This window comes from Asterias amurensis, chromosome 6 (genome assembly GCF_032118995.1).
Source record: "Asterias amurensis chromosome 6, ASM3211899v1".
Lineage (NCBI taxonomy): Eukaryota > Metazoa > Echinodermata > Asteroidea > Forcipulatida > Asteriidae > Asterias > Asterias amurensis.
In genome coordinates this window covers 16905193-16926127 of record NC_092653.1, presented here as the reverse complement: position 1 = coordinate 16926127, position 20935 = coordinate 16905193, and the positions used below count along the sequence as shown (strand labels likewise).

Sequence of the window (20935 nt, the reverse complement as noted above, 5' to 3'; positions counted from 1 at the left end):
GAGGGATATTTGTGTAGATCATTGTATTCTACTTTTACAATATCTTTCTAACCATATACATTTTACAACAAACGGTTACAGAACGATTTTCAAAGACCAACTCGACCGATCCAAGGCAACGTGTTCCTTTAAGAGGCTGAGAGACATTAGGGCCTAAACATTTGTTAAGTATTTTGTAAGCATTTAGCATTGGTTTCTATGGGAGTTTGTTATACAGTTGGTGCATCCTTCAGCGCCCACCCTACTGCTCCACTCCCCCAATCAATCAAGTATGTCAATTGGGTTTTGTTTGCGGCATTTTCCCCATGCTTTAATATTAATAAATTTCATAGAAACATAAGAATGTACTTCTTTGAATTATTTCTTGTGTTGTCCTTTTCTTACCAACGAGAAAACATTCCACAAATGGTTGACTGCATTTCAACATTTACTCAGATCATTACAAGCCTTGGATTTTGTATAATTTCATGGCAGTGCGTGGTGATATTTTGCCTGAATAAACAATCATTGAAAATTAAGAGGCATCCACTGATGGTGTTGTGGATGCTTTGTGCTAAAATCATGGCGGGACCATTCACTGTACCCACTACAGTAGCATTGACCAAGGCATTGGTGGTTTTTTTTTTTCTTCTCCATTATTTATCTGTTTTTGTTTAGTTTGTTTTGCAAGTGCACTATTGCGCCACCCACCCAGGCTATACTGTGTGCATGCATGCATGGTGTGAGATATATGGTGCACTCAATGCCTCGATGTGGCTGTTTTGAGCTAGCCAGGGTTGGTCTATGAAAAGCGTTTGTAACTGTTTGTTATAAAATGCATATGGGTAGAAAGATGTTGTAAAAGTAGAATACAATGATCCACACAAACATGCCTCGAAATTGCACGGTTTTCCTTTTTCCTCGTCGACTAACATGGTCGGCCATTTATGGGAGTCAAATTTTTTGTTGACTCCCATAAATGGCCGACCGTGTTAGTTTGCAAAGTAAAAGGAAAAACATGTAATTCCGAGGCAAATTTGTGTGGATCATTGTATTCTACTTTTAAAACATCTTTCCAACCAATGCATTTTATAACAAATTGTTACAAACGCTTTTTATAGACCAACTCGTCCGATCCAAGGCAACGTGTTCCTTTAATCAGGATTCCTCAACAAATTTGTATCTGGCATAAAAGTGGAACAACATCATATCTCAGCCTCAATTTATTATTTTTTGTTCATTTTTTGTTTCTAGTGTGACGTAACCTTTTGCAAGCATTTCACGTAACTTAAAGAGTAATTTAGGAGATTTACAACCTTTTTGTTCTAAAACAATGTTAAGTACATAATGCCATATTGCCTCCTTTGCCTTTGGCTTCAGACATTTGAGATTGTGGATGCTCTTCAACGTTGTATTTAGGATTAGGAAATTAATTGTCCAGATTCTCTGTTAAGTCAAATAATGTAGGTATCTACAGTGTTCACTTCCAGTAAAACCAAAGCTACATTTACGTGAACTAGCATAATGTGCATGCCATGATATTATTGGTTCAGTTGCTTTGGTTCATTCACTTTAGCATGTTACAAAGTGAGGTCTTACTGTACTGGGAAACAACTTGGAAGATGTTTACTGATCTTTTTGCTGCCACTACAAGATTGCCAGATGGTGTGAATGTGATGTCATAGGCATCACCACAATCCTTAATGACACATCCAATGTACTTGCCATCAGGACTGTACTGACATGTTCTATTTTTGTGTCTTGTCTGATTAAATTGAGCAACAAAGATACTTCCATCTTTATCACAGCACACACCATAGGATCGTTCAGACTGATCAGTATCTACTGAGAACACCTTTCCACCCTGATAATCAACTGAGTGTAAATGGTTACCAATGCTACTGCTGTAGATAATCCTCTCCTTGTATAAAGTCAAGGAGTCTATATTTACTGGAGTAGAGAATTTTCTGATGAGTGATCCATCAGGGTTGTAGAGTGAGATCCACTGCCCTCGTGAATAACCCACTGCTATGAGATTGTTTTCATCCACTGCAAGGCATGATGGGGAGAAGAAGTCTTTGACACTTAGCTGGAACTGACGATGGGGCATATATTTCCTGTTAAAGACCTTGACTTCTAGAATGTCAATCACATACAGGTGATCATTATTGTCCACAGTGAGTGCTGTTGGTTTAGTAAGACCTTTGAGGTTTAATCTTTGTGGGCAGTGAGTAGATTGTGATTTGTCTGCTGCTAATTGAGGTTTTAATGCAAACAATGCATTGTGTCCTATATCTAATACTACTAATTCATTATCTGAGAAAGCTGTAACAGACCTTGCATTGTTTAACTTTGTGGAGCCAAATTGACTGTAACTTTCCTTCAGATTCCACTCCTGTTTTGTATGGATTTGTTCATGTTCCTTGGCCTGAGCCTCTGCTTTAGCCTGTTGATCATCTCCCAGTACCAGTCTTCCCACTGACCTTTTACCTTCTTCAAACTCAAGAAAGGAAAGCCTGTCAGACACAATCTCACCCTGTTTCTTAGTCAGTTCATCAAGATTGTTTATAAGTTTCAGCTTGAAATCCAGAATCTCATGAGAACTTGCTTGGGTCATGAACTGATTCACTTCATCCAGCTTGTGTTCTACCTGGGTCACTTCTTTTGTGTTGGTTGCCTCTGCAGTTACAAATGTCTGGACTCTGTCTTTGTAAACACTCTCTGCCTCTTGCTTCAGCTGCTTTTCCTCTTCGGTGATCTTTGCTCTCTCCTTGGCAGCCTTCTGGGAGATTTTCATATTGGTTTCAGCATATGAAGATTCCAGTTTCTTGCGAGACTCACTAGCTTGTTCCATGGCAGTTTGAATATCCACCTTGCACTTCTCAGCTTTTGCAACCAGCTCTGCGACTTCCTGTTTGCATTTGTCTAAAGCGTCAGGTATACCAATAAGGTCATGTTTTGGATTTCCATGATCAAGAACAGTACATGTTGTGCATTCTAACTTCTGGCATGTGTTGCAGTAGATGTTCAGAGTCTGATCACTGTGCTTGCCACACTTTGGAATGTACTCCCTGATTTTACTGCGGCAGGTTACTACACCTGATTGCAGTTGAGCAAGTGTGTAAATTTGATGTGATTTCAAAATAGCCAATTGCTGATGTGCTTGTTGACAATCTTGACAAAGAAAATGTTCACAGTCAATACATCTAGAAACAGCGGTATGATCTCGTTCACCATGTTCACAGGCTTGACATTTGACCTCTGACCCATGACCCTCCATGAGTTGCTCCTGAACAGTAAACTCATCCACCAGGGCATTGAGTTTAAAGTCCTTAGGTAGACTGTCAACCTTGTTATCTTCTAGTGTTGTTTTCTTTCTGCACAGAGGACACAGTAGGATGGAGTTGTTAGGATCTTGTTGTTGAAGCTCCTTGAGGCATGTGAAGCAGAAGCTGTGTAGACAATCTAGCATTGTTGGATTGATGAAGCGATTGGTGCATATTGGACATTCTAGATGATCCTTACTGATCTTATCAAGCACTGAATGGACTGTGATACTGGCAGCCATCTTTGACATGAGCTTGTTACGATCTTTCCCTGTTGGTGCAAAAATATCAATTAAGTATACTGTTAGTAATCTACTCATATTGTATCTTTCAATGTGTTATGATTTCAGGTGATTGTACTTGCGCAAAAGACAAGGTGCTGGAACCGTGTTCTTACACATTTTGTTCGTAATTTTGCATTGTTCATCTTCTCACCTCTATCCTTACTCTATGATATTCTCAATAGTTACACATTTAATTGTGAAACAGCTTGCCAGACAGTTATTATAGTTTGAATATTGAGTGCTTTAAGCATCCCAGGGTCAAAACAAGAAAAAACAATAGAAAGAAAAACAGAAAGGCAAGAACTTTTGACTAAATAATTAAATGAGCCCCTTTCAACTACAAAAACAACTCCCAGAAAAAAAACCAGAAGTAAATTCCTTAATTTTTTTGTAACCCCATCACCTCCCCATGTTTGTTTTTCCTAATTGATGCTATTTTCTCGGGAAATACACTCAAGATGCAAATCCGGGGGTTGGCTTAACCCCACCCACAAGCAGGTAGCTATACAGTGTACTTTTAGAAACTAGGGTCCGACATTTTGGGCTAATGTAACGCTTAAACTTGTTAAGTATGGTCATTGAGAGGTGAACATTTCTACAGTTGTTTGCCTGCAATAACTTCAGTTTCCTTTGCACACAACAAAAACTTCCTGACACACTTAATACATTCATAATGTATGTATTGCCTTTTTGTTGAGTTACAATCATAAAAACATCTTTAACAAATACATTTTCTACGACTCAATTGTTTTGCCGCTGCACTTAGGGGGGGGGGGGGGTCAGACTAACCATTCTGTGAATGACGTGTTAAGGGGCTACTGTTGTGGGGTGAACATTTCTACAGATGTTTGCCTGCAATAACTGCAATTTCCTTTGCACACAACAAAAACTTCCTGACACACTTAATACATTCATAATGTATGTATTGCCTTTTTGTTGAGTTACAATCATAAAAACATGTTTAACAAATACATTTTCTACGACTCAATTGTTTTGCTGCTGCACTTAGGGGGGGGGGGGGGTCAGTGTTATGGGGCTACTGTACTACAGCACACCATGTTGTGTCAAAATTATAGCCTTGTTTTTATTATTAGGTGTTCGGGCCAACAGCCCGGAACACCTCTTATTTTTGCTCAGACTTTTACTTCTTAATACTTCTTCTTCTTTTGAATCTTCTTTGTCCCCTAACAAAAACACCTTTCCCAAGGTTGTATGAACTTGAAATTTCGCACATAGTTAATTCATTAGGAGAAGAAACCGTTGAAGTTACGTCATGATGACGTCATTCGTGCTTGAGTTATGAAAATTCAAAGTAATTTCCCTTCCCAAGGAATTTCAAGTGTGTGAAAAGGCCAAGTAAATCTTCTAGGGAATTTTCTGGGATATTCATTTAGTGTGGAAGGAGCTCGTAAGGGGTTCTGAAGATAACAAAAGTTATAACAAAAGATAACAAAGGCAGTGACATTGTATACCTTTGCCAACAATCATATGCAAACTATTTGACCTCAGTCTAAATAATTGTCCCTACAGTTCATGGACTAACAAGTACTTACGATTGTGTAAGGTTTCAAGCAATTTCTTGGTGTTGTTAAAGGTCTTTCTTCATCAGTTTTCACCCAAAAGCTGTGACTTCTGTCTTGGGTTATTGTACACTGTTAGTGCTGGGTCTGTGCTGTTTGATGCACTAGTCCATCAGTACCATGTACACTGTAGTTGGCATTATTGCTCATCACTCCCTGAAAGAAAATTCCCCTTTCTATTTATAGATCCAATGATGTCACCTTCAAGTGTAGTATACATGTATACAATACAATTACGCCTATCGTTTCCACAGACCTGGAAGGGCTGTGGAGGCCATAGCATCTATTGCTCTCTAGTCTTAGCCTTGGTGCCCCTTTCAAATAAAAGGTTCCCATATACTTTTTCCAATGGAATGGAAGTGCCTTTTACAAAATGAAAAGGGCCTTGCCCTCTCAAAGATGACATTCCAGGCCTGTATTTATAGTAACCCATAACCATAACAACTGTTTTACAAGTGAGTGTACAAAGTACAATGTGTGTTTGTGTTGGGTCTCCATTAGTGTTTTCATGGATAAGTGACTACTGACAACTCATTGTGCGTTGTTACATTACTATAAACCAAACAAAATCTTTCTGTTGTCAGATATTTATTTTGTTACGATTAATAAACATTTATTGTGACATACAAATGATCTCATGCTGCATGGTGCCATCAAGAATATAAAATCAAGGAATTTATAAATGCACTTATTGTACACTTTATGTCCAACACTTTTTGTCTGTAAGTAATTAGACAGTTTTGTGGTCTAGAATATTGCTGATGTAGTGATAGTAAAATAAAAAGGGTTTGTTGTTTGTAGGCTTGTTTACTTGTTTACTTGTTTGTTTGTTGTTTAGTTTGCTATAGATAATTTTCCCATCAAGGGAACTCAGCATATTCTATTCCCACCAAAACTCTGAAAGCTTAATCGTCTGGAAATGTATGTTTTCAAGAGGCTGGGTATTTTTTAATATGTATCATTTAGCATTGGTTGCTTTAGGAGTTTGTTTAGTTGGTGCACCCTCCTTTTCATAGTTCCGTGTTACACCCTTCAGTGCCCACCCTACTGCCAGGACTGCCCTCACTCCCCCAATCAGTCAAGCATGTCGATGAGAAAACATTCCAAAAACTGTTGACTGTATTCAACATTTACACAGTACAACTTGCTTTCCTGGCAGTGCTTGACGATATTTTGCCTTTAAACATTCATTGAAACTAAAGAGGCACCCACAGAAGTTGTTGTGGGTGCTTTGTGCTTTGTCGAGATCATTGACTGTACCCACTACAGTATCATACAATTGTAGCATTGACCAAGGCAATGAAGTTTTTTTTCTTCATTGACTTGTTTTTTGTTTAATTTGTTTTCCATTGCTTATTGTGCTACCCTCCCAGGCTAGACATGCAGTCTCTTTTAGCACACCTATACATTGTATTTGTAGACTGTCTGATGGTCTGAATCTACACCTTGAATGCGTCTGTTTTGAGCAGCCAGGGTCGTTAAATACATGTATATATATATATAATGCATGCGAAAGACAAGACCAATACATTCTCAAAAATGCATCGTTGTGGAGCATGCTTTTGCAAATTACAGGCGACCACTTCCAGGCAATCTTCAAGATGAGATTTCATTCATGTTTTAGTTTTCACATCTTATTCTTACGGATCGTGAGACTACTCCTGCGCTACCAAAGTGGTCCTGTAGTATGCACTGCAGTTGGTTGCTTCCAAGTAAGTTGGTTGCCTCCAAGTTCCCTTTTGCAAGAAGGCCCTAAGAAGTTGCCTCAGGCAACAAAGCCCCAAGACATGTGGCAGATTGGCTAAAAGCAACCCCCCCCCCCCCCGCCCACCCTCAGGTGTGTTATTGGGGTGCGGATGGACACGCTCATCACACATCACCGTGATGTGTGACATTTCCACCTGCACAACTTTCTGCACCTGTGCGCAGCTTGCACTATTCTAAACCGTTTCACAGTATTCTGTATCTTAAGGCTATATAATGCCCAGCCCGGTTCATACATCCTGCGAATGCGAACGCGATGCAAATTTTGACATCACAAGTTTGCAACAAGTAATTTGTGTCAGTTGATTTGTGCTCAACTCCTGCAAAACATTGGCTGCGAAAACAGCCTGTGACGTCAAAATTCGCTTCCCATTCGCAGTAAGTATGAGCCGGGCTTTATGTACAGAAAGTACATAACCTGCGGCAATAAAGTATCTAAACACTTACAAATGGTCAGATTTGTTGAAACCTGAAATAGTGTGTGCCAACAAATTAATAAGTTTGATCTACAGTTATCTTCTGCGGTTTTGACACCTATTGTGTTGCGCTACGATGTTGTTTGGCGGATGTACAGGTATGGGCACTTGAGTGGCTTAAGGTCAAATTTCAAAAGTTGCAAAAGCCCCTATTCACCCCAATTCAAGAAGGGAACTCGCACAAGCATCACAAACAGACAAAATAATAAAGACAAAAGCAACACATTTGTTCTGTTTACTTAACCATGAAATTTATTGCAGTAGCTCCTCCAACTTCTAACTTCACTGCTTAAAGGTTCTCCCTGTTTTTATCTTTAAAACTGTGACTGCTGATATCCTGAAGATAGTCCTCAATACATAAGTGTGTCCGCCATCACAGTCCTGAACAGCAAGGAACACGTCTTCTCATTACGCTGAAATATTGTGAAACCTGAAATAGTGTGTGCCAACAAATTAATAAGTTTGATCTACAGTTATCTTCTGCGGTTTTGACACCTATTGTGTTGCGCTACGATGTTGTTTGGCGAATGTACAGGTATGAGCACTTGAATGGCTTAAGGTAAAATTTCAAAAGTTGCAAAAGCCCCTATTCACCCAAATTCAAGAAGGGAACTCGCACAAGCATCACTAACAGACAAAATAATGAAGACAAATCAACACATTTGTTCTGTTTACTTAACCATGAAATTTATTGCAGTAGCTCCTCTGACGTCTAACTTTACTGCTTAATTAAAGGTTCTCTCTGTTTTTATCTTAAAAACTGTGACTGCTGATCTCCTGTAGTCCTAAATACATAAGTGTGCCCGCCATCACTGTCCTGAATGGCAGAGAACACGTCTTCTCATCATGCTATCTTGAAACACCTTTCCCTGTCTTACCCTATCAGGGAATCTGGCTTTAAACCATATTGATTTACGGCTCCATTTCTGACCCCTATATTATTGATAATTAATGCTGATGTTCATCACAATTGATTTATCTAAGCCACAACAAACAAATCATTTATAAAAAGTGGGCAAAAATAATGCTAACCATGTTCGTCACAGTACTTCGCTCTTGCTTAAGTTGAATCCTTTTGCAACTTTTGAAACTCGACCTTAAGCCACTCAAGTACCTATAAATCCACCAAAAAACATCACAGAGCAACAAAAGAGGTATAAAAATGTGCATAACTGTGCATCGGAACAATTAATTCATTTTGTGCATACTATTTCAGGTGCTGATATATCTGACATTTGTAAGTGTTTAGATACTTTATTGGTGCAGTTTACATGTACTGTGTATGACCTTAGATTTCTCCTTGCTAATGATACGGCTGCCCTTTACCAAGGAGAAAATGGCTTGGTGCCCTTGCCCTTTTCAAAACTGAATCAAACAAGGCTGTGAGAAATACATCACCAGATGATACAGATGATACAGATGATAGAGATGGATTGTGTTTAGTCTTTTATTGTAGGAGCAAAATGGGAAATATAAAATTAATGTAACCAAGTAGCAAGGAACACTAATAAAGAACAGGTTTTGGAAAACTCCAGATGTAGCTGAAACAGTGTTCAAGTAAAATCTCAAGCTCCTCATGCAGTAGCTTGTAAAAATACAAGTTATTAGGTGTTCGGGCCAACAGCCCGAAACACCTCTTATTTTTGTTTCTTCTTCTTCTTCTCAGCGTCCCTTGTCCGCTAACAAAAGCGCCTTTTCAAAACTCGTATGAACTTGAAACTTCACACATAGTTAGCGATTTATTAGGAGAAGAAACCGTGTGAGTTACGTCATGATGACGTCATCAATTCTTGAGTTATGAATTTTCAAAGTTTATTAATTCAAAAAATCATAACTTTTGATCTACATGAGGGATTCTTACAATCGAAACATCATCTGAATCGTCATTGAAAACTCCGTGTAGACCTGGGCCCAGGTGAAGGGGCGGGAGGGGTCTGAAAATAAGGATGAAACAGCCAGTTATGGAGTGTTCGTAATTTTATTGTGTTGCCTCACTCACAGTCATCCAGAATATGACTAATAACTACATTATAACAACTTAAACCCAATACAAAATCTATCTACAACTTAAAACACTAATCTACAAGACAGTTTGGGGAAACCCCTTTAAATGTAAGTCAAAACAACTTGACTCCACTTGTTGTGATAAAACAATCATTCACACAAGCTCTGCAGCATATATCATGTAAACACTCTCAGTTTTGCTACTGTTGGTCATAAACCGACACAAAGAAAAACATAAGGTGGTTGACTAAAGAAAAACAAAGAATTGGATAGATTAAGAAAAACATAAGAAAACCCACTTGTCCTTGGCCAGCCTGTTCCTATAGAGGTCGTTCACACGCCGTACTAAAGTTGGTCTAAGTCCACTTAGACCGGTTCGGGTTCAACTTTTGTGCGTGTGAACGCAAATAAAGTTAGACCGGATCGGGTTTAAACCCCAAAACTTAAACCGTCCAGCGAGGCGGTCTAAGTCTAAACCGGTTCGGGTTTATCTTTTAACACTGCGTGTGGACAGAATGACATCCGGTTTTAACTCACAACGGACGACCATTGTGTGGTTCAATGCACACGCCCGGGAACCGGAGTGCTTGTACACGGTTTCTGTTGCCTCTGATGCTGAAAAGCACCGAGTATTTATATTACTTTCTTGCCGCTTACCGAGTTGGCGAAACCCTCTCGATCGGTGTATGCAGTTTAACACAGGCCCACGCCCGAGATTTATTAAATTCCGAAACAAAATGTTATTTTCCAAGCTTTTTTTGTTGAGTGTCCTACAATAAATTGAAACTGTTTTCCATGCGTATACTACGAGCGCAGCGAAGAAGCATACTTTGTAATGCTTCTCACATGCACAGCGCTGCCATCCCATAGTGATCACTCTCTGATATCCCATAGTTACCATCACCGATCCCGTGGATGTGCCTTTCTATTGCCGTCACCGTTACTAGCGTGCTGTACTTTCAATCTAGGAGAATGAACTGCAGTGGGCGCGAGGCTGTGTGTAGGGGAAATTCCCTACGCCAGCAATATCACCACGTTGTTGGGAAGTTGGGAAAATACTGCAAAGTACATGTATTTACGTAACTTGCACGTGTGTAGTTGTGTTTATGAACGAATCGGAATAAAAATCGCGGCACCAGCTTTTGAGAGATCGCAAGTACAAACTAAAAGTATTTATTAAGTTGGAAACAGTGGTATAAAACAAAACACAAAAATGAAACGTGTTCTGTTTCATGGAATATGGACAATATTTTGGTGAGTTTTCTCGGCGGTTTGTATCAGTATTTTGTTTGTTTAAAAAAATAATTTCGAGTCGTGTTCATGTTTGTTTTAAGTGCCCATATCCTCCCAACGGTAAAACTGTTACCGCGTTCGATTGAGCCATTTGTATCCAATAATTATGCCCTGTCTGATCATCCAGGGCATGGGGATCTCGGCATACTCGGTGCGTGAATCTGATGAATAAAACCGGATGTTAGAGCAACGGGGTCGCGTCTACTTTGACCTCTTAAAACCGAAGATAAACCGGATCGGGTTTAACTCTGTGCTGTCTGAACGCAATGGGTTTTTATTTTTACGACCACCCCCCGCTGCTCGTAAAAGTTAGACCGGTTCGGGTCTAAGTTAGTACGCTGTCTGAACATACCCTATGAAAACCTCTCTGGCCTACCCTGACCATAGCCTTAGGGCATAGCACTGATTACCCAACCATCTGTTGTGGTGCCACTCAGACTATATCTAGCCCTTGTGCAGCCTGTGCATTACCCAATGCGGGTGGACTCAAAGTGTGCCCTAGCTATACCCCTATGTAGGTTTTAGTCAATGGGTACTACCAAAGTGTATAATCTACAAACTATCATGACTTTTCCTCACCAATTGCAAGTAAATGGAAAAGTCAATGAACACAAGTTTAGCCTAATTCAATCATCTATGGGGTTTCATATACCCAAATCAATTAATCAAAATATCAATAGGGAACAAACCATTAACTTTAGAAAACTATTACTCAATGGGACTTTATAGAACACCTTTTTAGCAAAACCTATAGGGCTTAAAACAATGGACCTAAGTGAAAGTCTTGGAACAACTTTGAATAGAAGTATCTCTTTTACTATTAGATTAAAATGACTAAAATGATGCTTAACTGAGCTATGTAATGTGAACTTTTAATTAAAGTATAACAGAAATCCACATACCTGAAAACAAGGATGAAACAGCCAGTTATGGAGTGTTTGTAATTTTATTGTGTTGCCTCACTCACAGTCATCCAGAATATGACTGGGTGTGGGCCACACACAAAACCACATCACTCCCCTATCTGCTGTTCCTCACTGGGGGGTCCAGCATTAGGCTGTTGATAAACTGGTGGATTAGTGTGAAGGCTCTTAAATTTTTAGGGGGGTGAAAATAAACTACTTATAGTTTTATCTTACAAGGGGGCGGTCCCTACATCCGTAAACGCCCCACAGACATGACCCCATTTTGATGTTGCCTTCCGGCTCAAAAGAGAGGTTGAAAATTTCAAAATTCACGTCTAAAGAACAACGTAAATCCCCATTGGTACAGTATGTGCATAAACATTGCACGTAGGCATACACACAACGTGTAGTGTATTAGCGGTGCAGCAGTGATCATCCATAATAGAGCGCAAAAAAGCTTCATGAAGAATAGTCTTCGTTCAAGGCGGTTAAAACATACATGCCCCTTACAGTCTTTTCTACAGTCGTCAATATTTCCTAAGTTCATATAACCTAAACTACATAAGCTATTTTGACAATCTATACATCATATGAAAGGGCTTTAAGTACTTTACAGAAATGGATATGTTGGTGAACTTTCGTTGACCTTTTGATCTGTTTAAACCGGAAGTGACTGAAATGAGTTAAAAGGGCGTTGTTTATTGCCTTTTAGGTTGAAATATACATCCTTTGATGCTTTACCATCACAACATACAAGTCTGGCAAAGGTCTGGTTTAAAACAAATATTACCGATGACGTCACCAAACATACACTTTTACTAGATGACGTAATCATGTTGTTTTGACAGTTTTTGCAATTTGAATCATTTATTACAAATCTTGAGAACAAAGCAAGGTGTAATATTTGTTTTTTAATCCAGGCTTTTACTCCCGGAAACCGAACACCTTGAGTTTGTTCACAAACTCGCAATCTCTAGTTGCTACATTATATTAGTAAAATGTTGTTTTTATGTATATGTCTATACATGTAAGTTAAAGGTAATCCAGCGAGCAAAATGTTCATGCCTGATCTTTTACTTTTCAGTCTTCTTGCTAATGCTGAACCTTTAACTTGATAAGTAATTGCTAGTTTTTATTTATCCATCCCAATGTGCATGCTATGATATTATTGGTTCAGTTGTTTTGGTTCATTCACTTTAGCATGTTACAAGGTGAGGTCTTACTATACTGGGGAAACAACTTGGAAGATGTTTACTGATGTTTTTGCTACTACTACAATATTGCCAGATGGTGTGAATGTGATGTCATAGGCATCACCACAATCCTCAATGACACATCCAATGTACTTGCCATCAGGACTGTATTGACATATTCCATTGTTTCTTGTTTTCCCATTAAATTGTGCAACAAAGATACTTCCATCTTTATCACAGCACAAACCAAAGGATAATTCAGACTGATCAGTATCTACTGAGAACACCTTTCCACCCTTATAATCAACTGAGTGTAAATGTGTATCATCTGTACTGCTGAAGATAATCCTCTCCTTGTATAAAGTCAAATAGTCTACTTCTACTGGAGTAGAGAATGTTCTGATGAGTGATCCATCAGGGTTGTAGAGTGAGATCTTCTGCCCTTCTGAATAACCCACTGCTATGAGATTGATTTCATCCACTGCAAGGCATGATGGGGGGATGTCTCTTACATCTAGTTGGAACTGATGACAGGGCTTATATTCCCTGTTAAAGACCTTGACTTCTAGATTGTCAATCACATACAGGTGATCTTTATTGTCCACAGTGAGTGCTGTTGGTTTAGTAAGACCTTTGACATTTAATCTTTGTGGGCAGTGAGTAGATTGTGATTTGTTTGCTGCTAATTTGGGTTTTAATGCAAACAATGCATTGTGTTCTGTATCTAATACTACTAACTCATTATCTGAGAAAGCTGTAACAGACCATGCATTTTTTAACTTTGTGGAGCCAAATTCACTGAAACTTTCCTTCAGATTCCACTCCTGTTTTGTATGGATTGTTTCATGTTCCTTGGCCTGAGCCTCTGCTTTAGCTTGTTGCTCATCTTCCAGCACCAGTCTTCCCACTGACCTTTCACCTTCTTCAAACTCAAGAAAGGAAAGCCTGTCAGACACAATCTCACCCTGTATCTTAGTTAGTTCATCAAGATTGTTTATAAGTTTCAGCTTGAAATCCAGAATCTCATGAGAGCTTGCTTGGGTCATGAACTGATTCACTTCATCCAGCTTGTGCTCTACCCGGGTCACTTCTTTTGTGTTGGTTGCCTCTGCAGTTTCAAATGTCTGGACTCTGTCTTTGTAAACACTCTCTGCCTCTTGCTTCAGCTGTTTTTCCTCTTCGGTGATCTTTGCTCTCTCCTTGGCAGCCTTCTGGGAGATTTTCATATTGGTTTCAGCATATGAAGATTCCAGTTTCTTGCGAGACTCACTAGCTTGTTCCATAGCAGTTTGAATATCAGCCTTGCACTTCTCAGCTTTTGCAACCAGCTCTGCGACTTCCTGTTTGCATTTGTCTAAAGCCTCAGGTATACCAATAAGGTCATGTTTTGGATTGCCATGATCAAGAATGGTACAAGTTGTGCATTCTAAATTCTGGCATGTGTTGCAGTAGATGTTCAGAGTCTGATCACTGTGCTTGCCACACTTTGGAATGTACTCCCTGATTTTACTGCGGTAGGTTACTACACCTGATTGCAGTTGAGCAAGTGAGTAGATTTTATGTGATTTCAAAATAGCCAATTGCTGATGTGCTTGTTGACATTCTTGACAAATAAAATGTTTGCAGTCAATACATCTGGAAACAGCCGTTCGATCTTGTTCACCATGTTCACAGGCTTGACATTTGACCTCTGACCCATGACCCTCCATGAGTTGTTCCTGGACAGTAAACTCATCCACCAGGGCATTGAGTTTAAAGTCCTTAGGTAGACTGTCAACCTTGTTGTCTTCTAGTGTCGTTTTCTTTCTGCACAGAGGACACAGTAGGATGGAGTTGTTAGGATCTTGTTGTTGAAGCTCCTTGAGGCATGTGAAGCAGAAGCTGTGTAGACAATCTAGCATTGTTGGATTGATGAAGCGATTGGTGCATATTGGACATTCTAGATGATCCTTACTGATCTTATCAAGCACTGAAGTAATTGTGATACTGGCAGCCATCTTTGACATGAGCTTGTTACGATCTTCCCCTGTTGGTGCAAAAATATCAGTTAACTATACTGTTAGTAATCTACTCATATTGTATCTTTCAATGTGTTATGATTTCAGGTGATTGTACTTGCGCAAAAGCCAAGGTGCTGGAACCATGTTCTTACACATTTTGTACGTAATTTTGCATTGTTCATCTTCTCACCTCTGTCCTTACTCTATGATCTTCTCAATAGTTACACATTTAATTGTGAAACAGCTTGCCAGGCAGTTATTATAGTTTGAATATTGAGTGCTTTAGCATCCCTGGGTTAAAACAAGAAAAAAGAACCTTTGCCAACAATCACATGCAAACTATTTGACCTCAGTTTAAATAATTGTCCCTACAGTTCATGAACTAACGAGTACTTACGATTGTATTAAGGTTTCAAGCAATTTCTGGGTGTTGTTGGAGGTCTTTCCTCATCAGTTTTCCCTTCAAAAGCTGTGACTTCTGTCTTGGCTTACGGTACACTGTTAGTGCTGGGTCTGTGCTGTGTGATGCACTAGTCCATCAGTACCATGTACACTGTAGTTGGCATTATTGCTCATCACTCCCTGAAAGAAAATTCCCCTTTCTATTTATAGATCCAATGATGTCACTGTCAAGTGTAGTATAATGTACAATACAATTACGCCTATCGTGTCCACAGACCTGGAAGGGCTGTGGAGGCCATAGCATCTATTGCTCTCTAGTCTTAGCCTTGGTGCCCCTTTTAAATAAAAGGTTCCCGTATACTTTTTCCACTGGAATGGAAGTGCCTTTTACAAAATGAAAAGGGCCTTGCCCTCTCAAAGATGACATTCCTGTATTTATAGTAACCCATAACCATTGCAACTGTTTTACAAGTGAGTGTACAAAGTACAATGTGTGTTTGTGTTGGGTTTCCATTAGTGTTTTCATGGATAAGTGACTACTGACAACTCATTGTGCATTGTTACATTACTATAAACCAAACAAAATCTTTCTGTTGTCAGATATTATTTTTTTTTTACGATTAATAAACATTTATTGTGAAATACAAATGATCTCATGCTGCATGGTGCCATCAAGAATATAAAATCAAGGAATTTATAAATGCACTTATTGTAGACTTTATGTCCAACACTTTTTGTCTGTAAGTAATTAGACAGTTTTGTGGTCTAGAATATTGCTGATGTAGTGATAGTAAAATAAAAATGGTTTGTTGTTTGTAGGCTTGTTTACTTGTTTGTTTGTTGTTTAGTTTGCTATAGATAATTTTCCCATCAAGGGAACTCAGCATATTCTATTCCCACCAAAACTCTGAAAGCTTAATCGTCTGGAAATGTATGTTTTCAAGAGCGTGCTTTTGTTCTTTCCTTTACACAAAAATGTCCTTGTGTAGAGCACGGGCCCAGTCTTTAGAATTCCCCTGTGAAGACCTTTTACTTTCCCTTGTCTGTTTTGTCCTTGGTCTCCATCTATAGATGCCTGTAAAAGTTGCCTCGTGCGACAAGGTCGTAAGACGTGCCAGATTGCCTCACCGTGATGCGTGACATTTCCACCTGCACAACTTTCTGCACACCTGTGCGCAGCTTGCACTATCCCTAACCCTTTCACAGTATTCTGTGGTATAAAGCCCCGTTCATACATGTACATGTACGTCCTGTGGATGCGAATGTGATGCAAATTTTGACGTCACAAATTCACAACGGGTAAGTTGCCTGCGAAACGCCTGCTCAACGCGAAACATAATAATATGAAAACATAAAAACGGCTTGCGACGTCAAAATTCGCTTCACATTCGCAGGAAGTACAATATACGAGCCGGGCTTTTCATACACAAAGTACATCCCACACTGTGCATGACCTAAAATTTCTCCTGGCTAATGGTGCCCTTACCAAGGAGAAATGCCTTGGTGCCCTTACCCTTTTCAAAGTGAACAGGTCTGTGAGAGCAGATGATAGAGATGAATTGTGTTTTAGTCACAATTTATTGTACAAGCAAAATAGAATATTTTAATATAAAAATAGTAGTAAAAGAAAATTTACAATAATCATCAGTTTATTTAAACAGTAGTTTTAGTACATTCTGATTCATATTTACAGGCATTAAAAATAAAAAATAACTATGAATATGAATGTGACCTTATTGAACAACCATGCCTTTTAGTGCATGTTTAACTATATTGTACATTATAAGCCATTCACATGTTATTGAACACTTGTTGACTGGCAATGAGGTAAATGTTGCATGTCTATTCCTCCAGGGGACCTATTTCCTAAGGCTGAAGGTTGAGGGAAATAGGTCCCTCCTCTGGTCACTCACAGGCCCGAGGGGGAATAGATGTACACTATTAACTGAATTAGGCCAGTCCATAATGTGCCAGTCCATAATTTGTTTTATAACACCTTGGGTCAAAACTGTGAAATAAGAAAGAAACTTTTTAGTTGCTAGTCCATGGTTCATGTCAGGAGAGGGCGCTGTAACCAGTCAAAAGTTATAAGTCTATGGCCCACTCATGGAACTATTTCCTGCAAAGCGTACACACACAGTGTCTCAATGCGAGTCTAGTTCCTGGTGGCGTAAATCTCATGCACGTGACCGTGTTTCAGCCAACCAGAAAAGAGAACAAGCAAGAGGTGTGTTATAAAAGTACATAACAATCTGCAAAGTGTGAATAAATTAATAACAGGCAATAACTCTTTTTGACTCCCATAAATGGCCGACCGTGTTAGTTCGCAAAGTAAAAGGAAAACCACGCAATTTCGAGGCAAATTTGTGTGGATCATTGTATTCTACCTTTAAAACATCTTTCCAACCAAATGCATTTTATAACAAACAGTTACAAACGCTTTTTATAGACCAACTCGTCCGATCCAAGGCAACGTGTTCCTTCAACCTCCATTGATTTTTTAAAAACATTTTCACAACCGTTTCACGTAAACAGTAATTTCGGAGATTTACAACCTATTTGTTCTGAAACAACGTAATGTACATCATGCCATATTGCCTCCTTTGCCTTTGGCTTCAGACATTTCAGATTGTGGATGCTCTTCAAGGTTGTATTCAGGATTAGGAAATTGTTTGTCCAGATTCTCTGCTAAATCAAAAACAAGGTACATCTACAGTGTTCACTTCCAGTAAAACCAAAGCTACAATGTACGTGAACTAGGGTAATGTGCATGCTATGATACTATTGTTTTAGTTGTTTTGGTTTGTTCACTTTAGCATGTTACAAGGTGAGGTCTTACTGTTGTACCGGGAAACAACTTGGAAGATGTTTACTGATTTGTCTGCTGCTACTACAATATTGCCAGGTGGTGTGAATGTAATGTCATAGGCATAACCACAAGCCTCAATGACACATCCAATGTACTTGCCATCAGGACTGTACTGACATATTCTCCTGGCTCCTCTATGGAATTGAGCAACAAAGATACTTCCATCTTTATCACAGCACACACCAAAGGATATTTCAGACTGATCAGTATCTACTGAGAACACCTTTCCACCCTTATAATCAACTGAGTGTAAATGTTTATCACTTCGACTGCTGTAGATTATCCTCTTCTTGTATGAAGTCAAATAGTCTACCTGTACTGGAGTAGAGAATGTTCTGATGAGTGATCCATAAGGGTTGTAGAGTGAGATGTGCCGCCATTGTGAATAACCCACTGCTATGAGATTGTTTTCATCCACTGCAAGGCATGATGGGGAGAAGTCTCTTACACTTAGTTGGAACTGATAGAGGGGCATATATTTCCTGTTAAAAACCTTGACTTCTAGATTGTCAATCACATACAGGAGATCATTATTGTTCACAGTGAGTGCTGTTGGTTCAGAAAGACCTTTGACATTTAATCTTTGTGGGCAGTGAGTAGATTGTGATTTGTTTGCTGCTAATTGGGGTTTTAATGCAAACAATGCATTGTGTCCTATATCTAATACTACTAATTCATTATCTGAGAAAGCTGTAACAGACCTTGCATTTTTTAACTTTGTGAAGCCAAATTGACTGTAACTTTCCTTCAGATTCCACTCTTGTTTTGTATGGATTGTTTCATGTTCCTTGGCCTGAGCCTCTGCTTTAGCTTGTTGATCATCTTCCAGCACCAGTCTTCCCACTGACCTTTCACCTTCTTCAAACTCAAGAAAGGAAAGCCTGTCAGACACAATCTCACCTTGTATCTTAGTAAGTTCATCAAGATTGTTTATAAGTTTCAGCTTGAAATCCAGAATCTCATGAGAGCTTGCTTGGGTCATGAACTGATTCACTTCATCCAGCTTGTGCTCTACCTGGGTCACTTCTTTTGTGTTGGTTGCCTCTACAGTTTCAAATGTCTGGACTCTGTCTTTGTAAACACTCTCTGCCTCTTGCTTCAGCTGCTTTTCCTCTTTGGTGATCTTTGCTCTCTCCTTGGCAGCCTTCTTGGAGATTTTCATATTGGTTTCAGCATATGAAGATTCCAGTTTCTTGCGAGACTCACTGGCTTGTTCCATGGCAGTTTTAATATCCACCTTGCACTTCTCAGCTTTTGCAACCAGCTCTGCGACTTCCTGTTTGCATTTGTCTAAAGCCTCAGGTATGCCAATAAGGTCATGCTTTGGATTTCCATGATCAAGAACAGTACATGTTGTGCATTCTAACTTCTGGCATGTGTTGCAGTAGATGTTGAGAGTCTGATCACTGTGCTTGCCACACTTTGGAATGTACTCCCTGATTTTACTGCGATAGGTTACAACACCTGATTGCAGTTGAGCAAGTGTGTAGATTTTATGTGATTCCAAAATAGCCAATTGCTGATGTGCTTGTTGACATTCTTGACAAATAAAATGTTCGCAGTCAATACATCTGGAAACAGCTGTATGATTTTTTTTACAAGCTTGACATTTGACCTCTGACCCATGACCCTCCATGAGTTGCTCCTGAACAGTAAACTCATCCACCAGGGCATTGAGTTTAAAGTTCTTAGGTAGACTGTCAACCTTGTTGTCTTCTAGTGTTGTTTTCTTTCTGCACAGGGGACACAGTAGGATGGAGTTGTTAGGATCTTGTTGGTGAAGCTCCTTGAGGCATGTGAAGCAGAAGCTGTGTAGACAATCTAGCATTGTTGGATTGATGAAGCGATTGGTGCATATTGGACATTCTAGATGATCCTTACTGATCTTATCAAGCAATGAATGGACTGTGATACTGGCAGCCATCTTTGACTTAAGCTTGTTACGATCTTTCCCTGTTGGTGCAAAATTTTTAATTCTTAGTAATCTACTCATATTGTACTTTTCAATGTGTTAAATGACTTCAGCTGATTTGATTATACTTGCACAAAAGACAAGGTGCTGGAACCATGTTCTTACACATTTTGTACATAATTTTGCATTGTTCATCTTCTCACCTCTGTCCTTACTCTATGATCTTCTCAATAGTTACACATTTAATTGTGAAACAGCTTGCCAGGCAGTTATTATAGTTTGAATATTGAGTGCTTTAAGCATCCCTGGGTCAAAACAAGAAAAAAGAACCTTTGCCAACAATCACATGCAAACTATTTGACCTCAGTCTAAATAATTGTCCCTACAGTTCATGGACTAACAAGTACTTACGATTGTGTAAGGTTTCAAACAATTTCTTGGTGTTGTTGGAGGTCTTTCTTCATCAGTTTTTACCCAAAAGCTGTGACTTCTGTCTTGGCTTACGGTACACTGTTAGTGCTGGGTCTGTGCTGTGTGATGCACTAGTCCATCAGTACCATGTACACTGTAGTTGGCATTATTGCTCATCACTCCCTGAAAGAAAATTCCCCTTTCTATTTATAGATCCAATGATGTCACTGTCAAGTGTAGTATAATGTACAATACAATTACGCCTATCGTGTCCACAGACCTGGAAGGGCTGTGGAGGCCATAGCATCTATTGCTCTCTAGTCTTAGCCTTGGTGCTCCTTTTAAATAAAAGGTTCCCGTATACTTTTTCCACTGGAATGGAAGTGCCTTTTACAAAATGAAAAGGGCCTTGCCCTCTCAAAGATGACATTCCAGGCCTGTATTTATAGTACCGTAATTTTTCGGATTATAAACCGCGCGGCGTATAAACCACACTTCCTCAAAATATACAAAAAAATATTTAGATGTCGGCGTAAC

General features: G+C 39.2%; 4 protein-coding genes across 5 annotated transcripts in view; 1 reads left to right on the top strand and 3 right to left on the bottom strand.

Annotated features, from left to right (window-relative positions):
• The window catches only part of LOC139938552 (malectin-like), a 61295-nt gene that overhangs the window by 12282 nt on the left and 28078 nt on the right, over positions 1–20935 (top strand). The window lies entirely within an intron of this gene.
• Positions 1104–5264, bottom strand: LOC139938548 (uncharacterized). Its single transcript, XM_071934118.1, has 2 exons — positions 5143–5264; positions 1104–3576 (listed from the first exon to the last, which is right to left on the bottom strand). Exon 2 carries the CDS (start codon positions 3554–3556, stop codon positions 1547–1549), a length of 2010 nt encoding a protein of 669 aa, XP_071790219.1. The 5' UTR covers positions 3557–3576; positions 5143–5264; the 3' UTR covers positions 1104–1546.
• On the bottom strand, positions 12281–15296 carry LOC139938550 (uncharacterized). Its single transcript, XM_071934121.1, has 2 exons — positions 15202–15296; positions 12281–14830 (listed from the first exon to the last, which is right to left on the bottom strand). The coding sequence occupies exon 2, from the start codon at positions 14808–14810 to the stop codon at positions 12834–12836; it is 1977 nt and encodes a 658-aa protein (XP_071790222.1). The 5' UTR covers positions 14811–14830; positions 15202–15296; the 3' UTR covers positions 12281–12833.
• Positions 16810–20557, bottom strand: LOC139938549 (uncharacterized). The gene is made up of 2 exons (XM_071934119.1): positions 20399–20557; positions 16810–20028 (listed from the first exon to the last, which is right to left on the bottom strand). The coding sequence occupies exon 2, from the start codon at positions 19997–19999 to the stop codon at positions 18014–18016; it is 1986 nt and encodes a 661-aa protein (XP_071790220.1). The 5' UTR covers positions 20000–20028; positions 20399–20557; the 3' UTR covers positions 16810–18013.

Coding starts and splice junctions, on each gene's coding strand:
- LOC139938548 (XM_071934118.1), bottom strand. CDS start 3,556: ATGTCAAAGATGGCTGCCAGTATCACAGTCCATTCAGTGCTTGATAAG.
- LOC139938550 (XM_071934121.1), bottom strand. CDS start 14,810: ATGTCAAAGATGGCTGCCAGTATCACAATTACTTCAGTGCTTGATAAG.
- LOC139938549 (XM_071934119.1), bottom strand. CDS start 19,999: ATGGCTGCCAGTATCACAGTCCATTCATTGCTTGATAAGATCAGTAAG.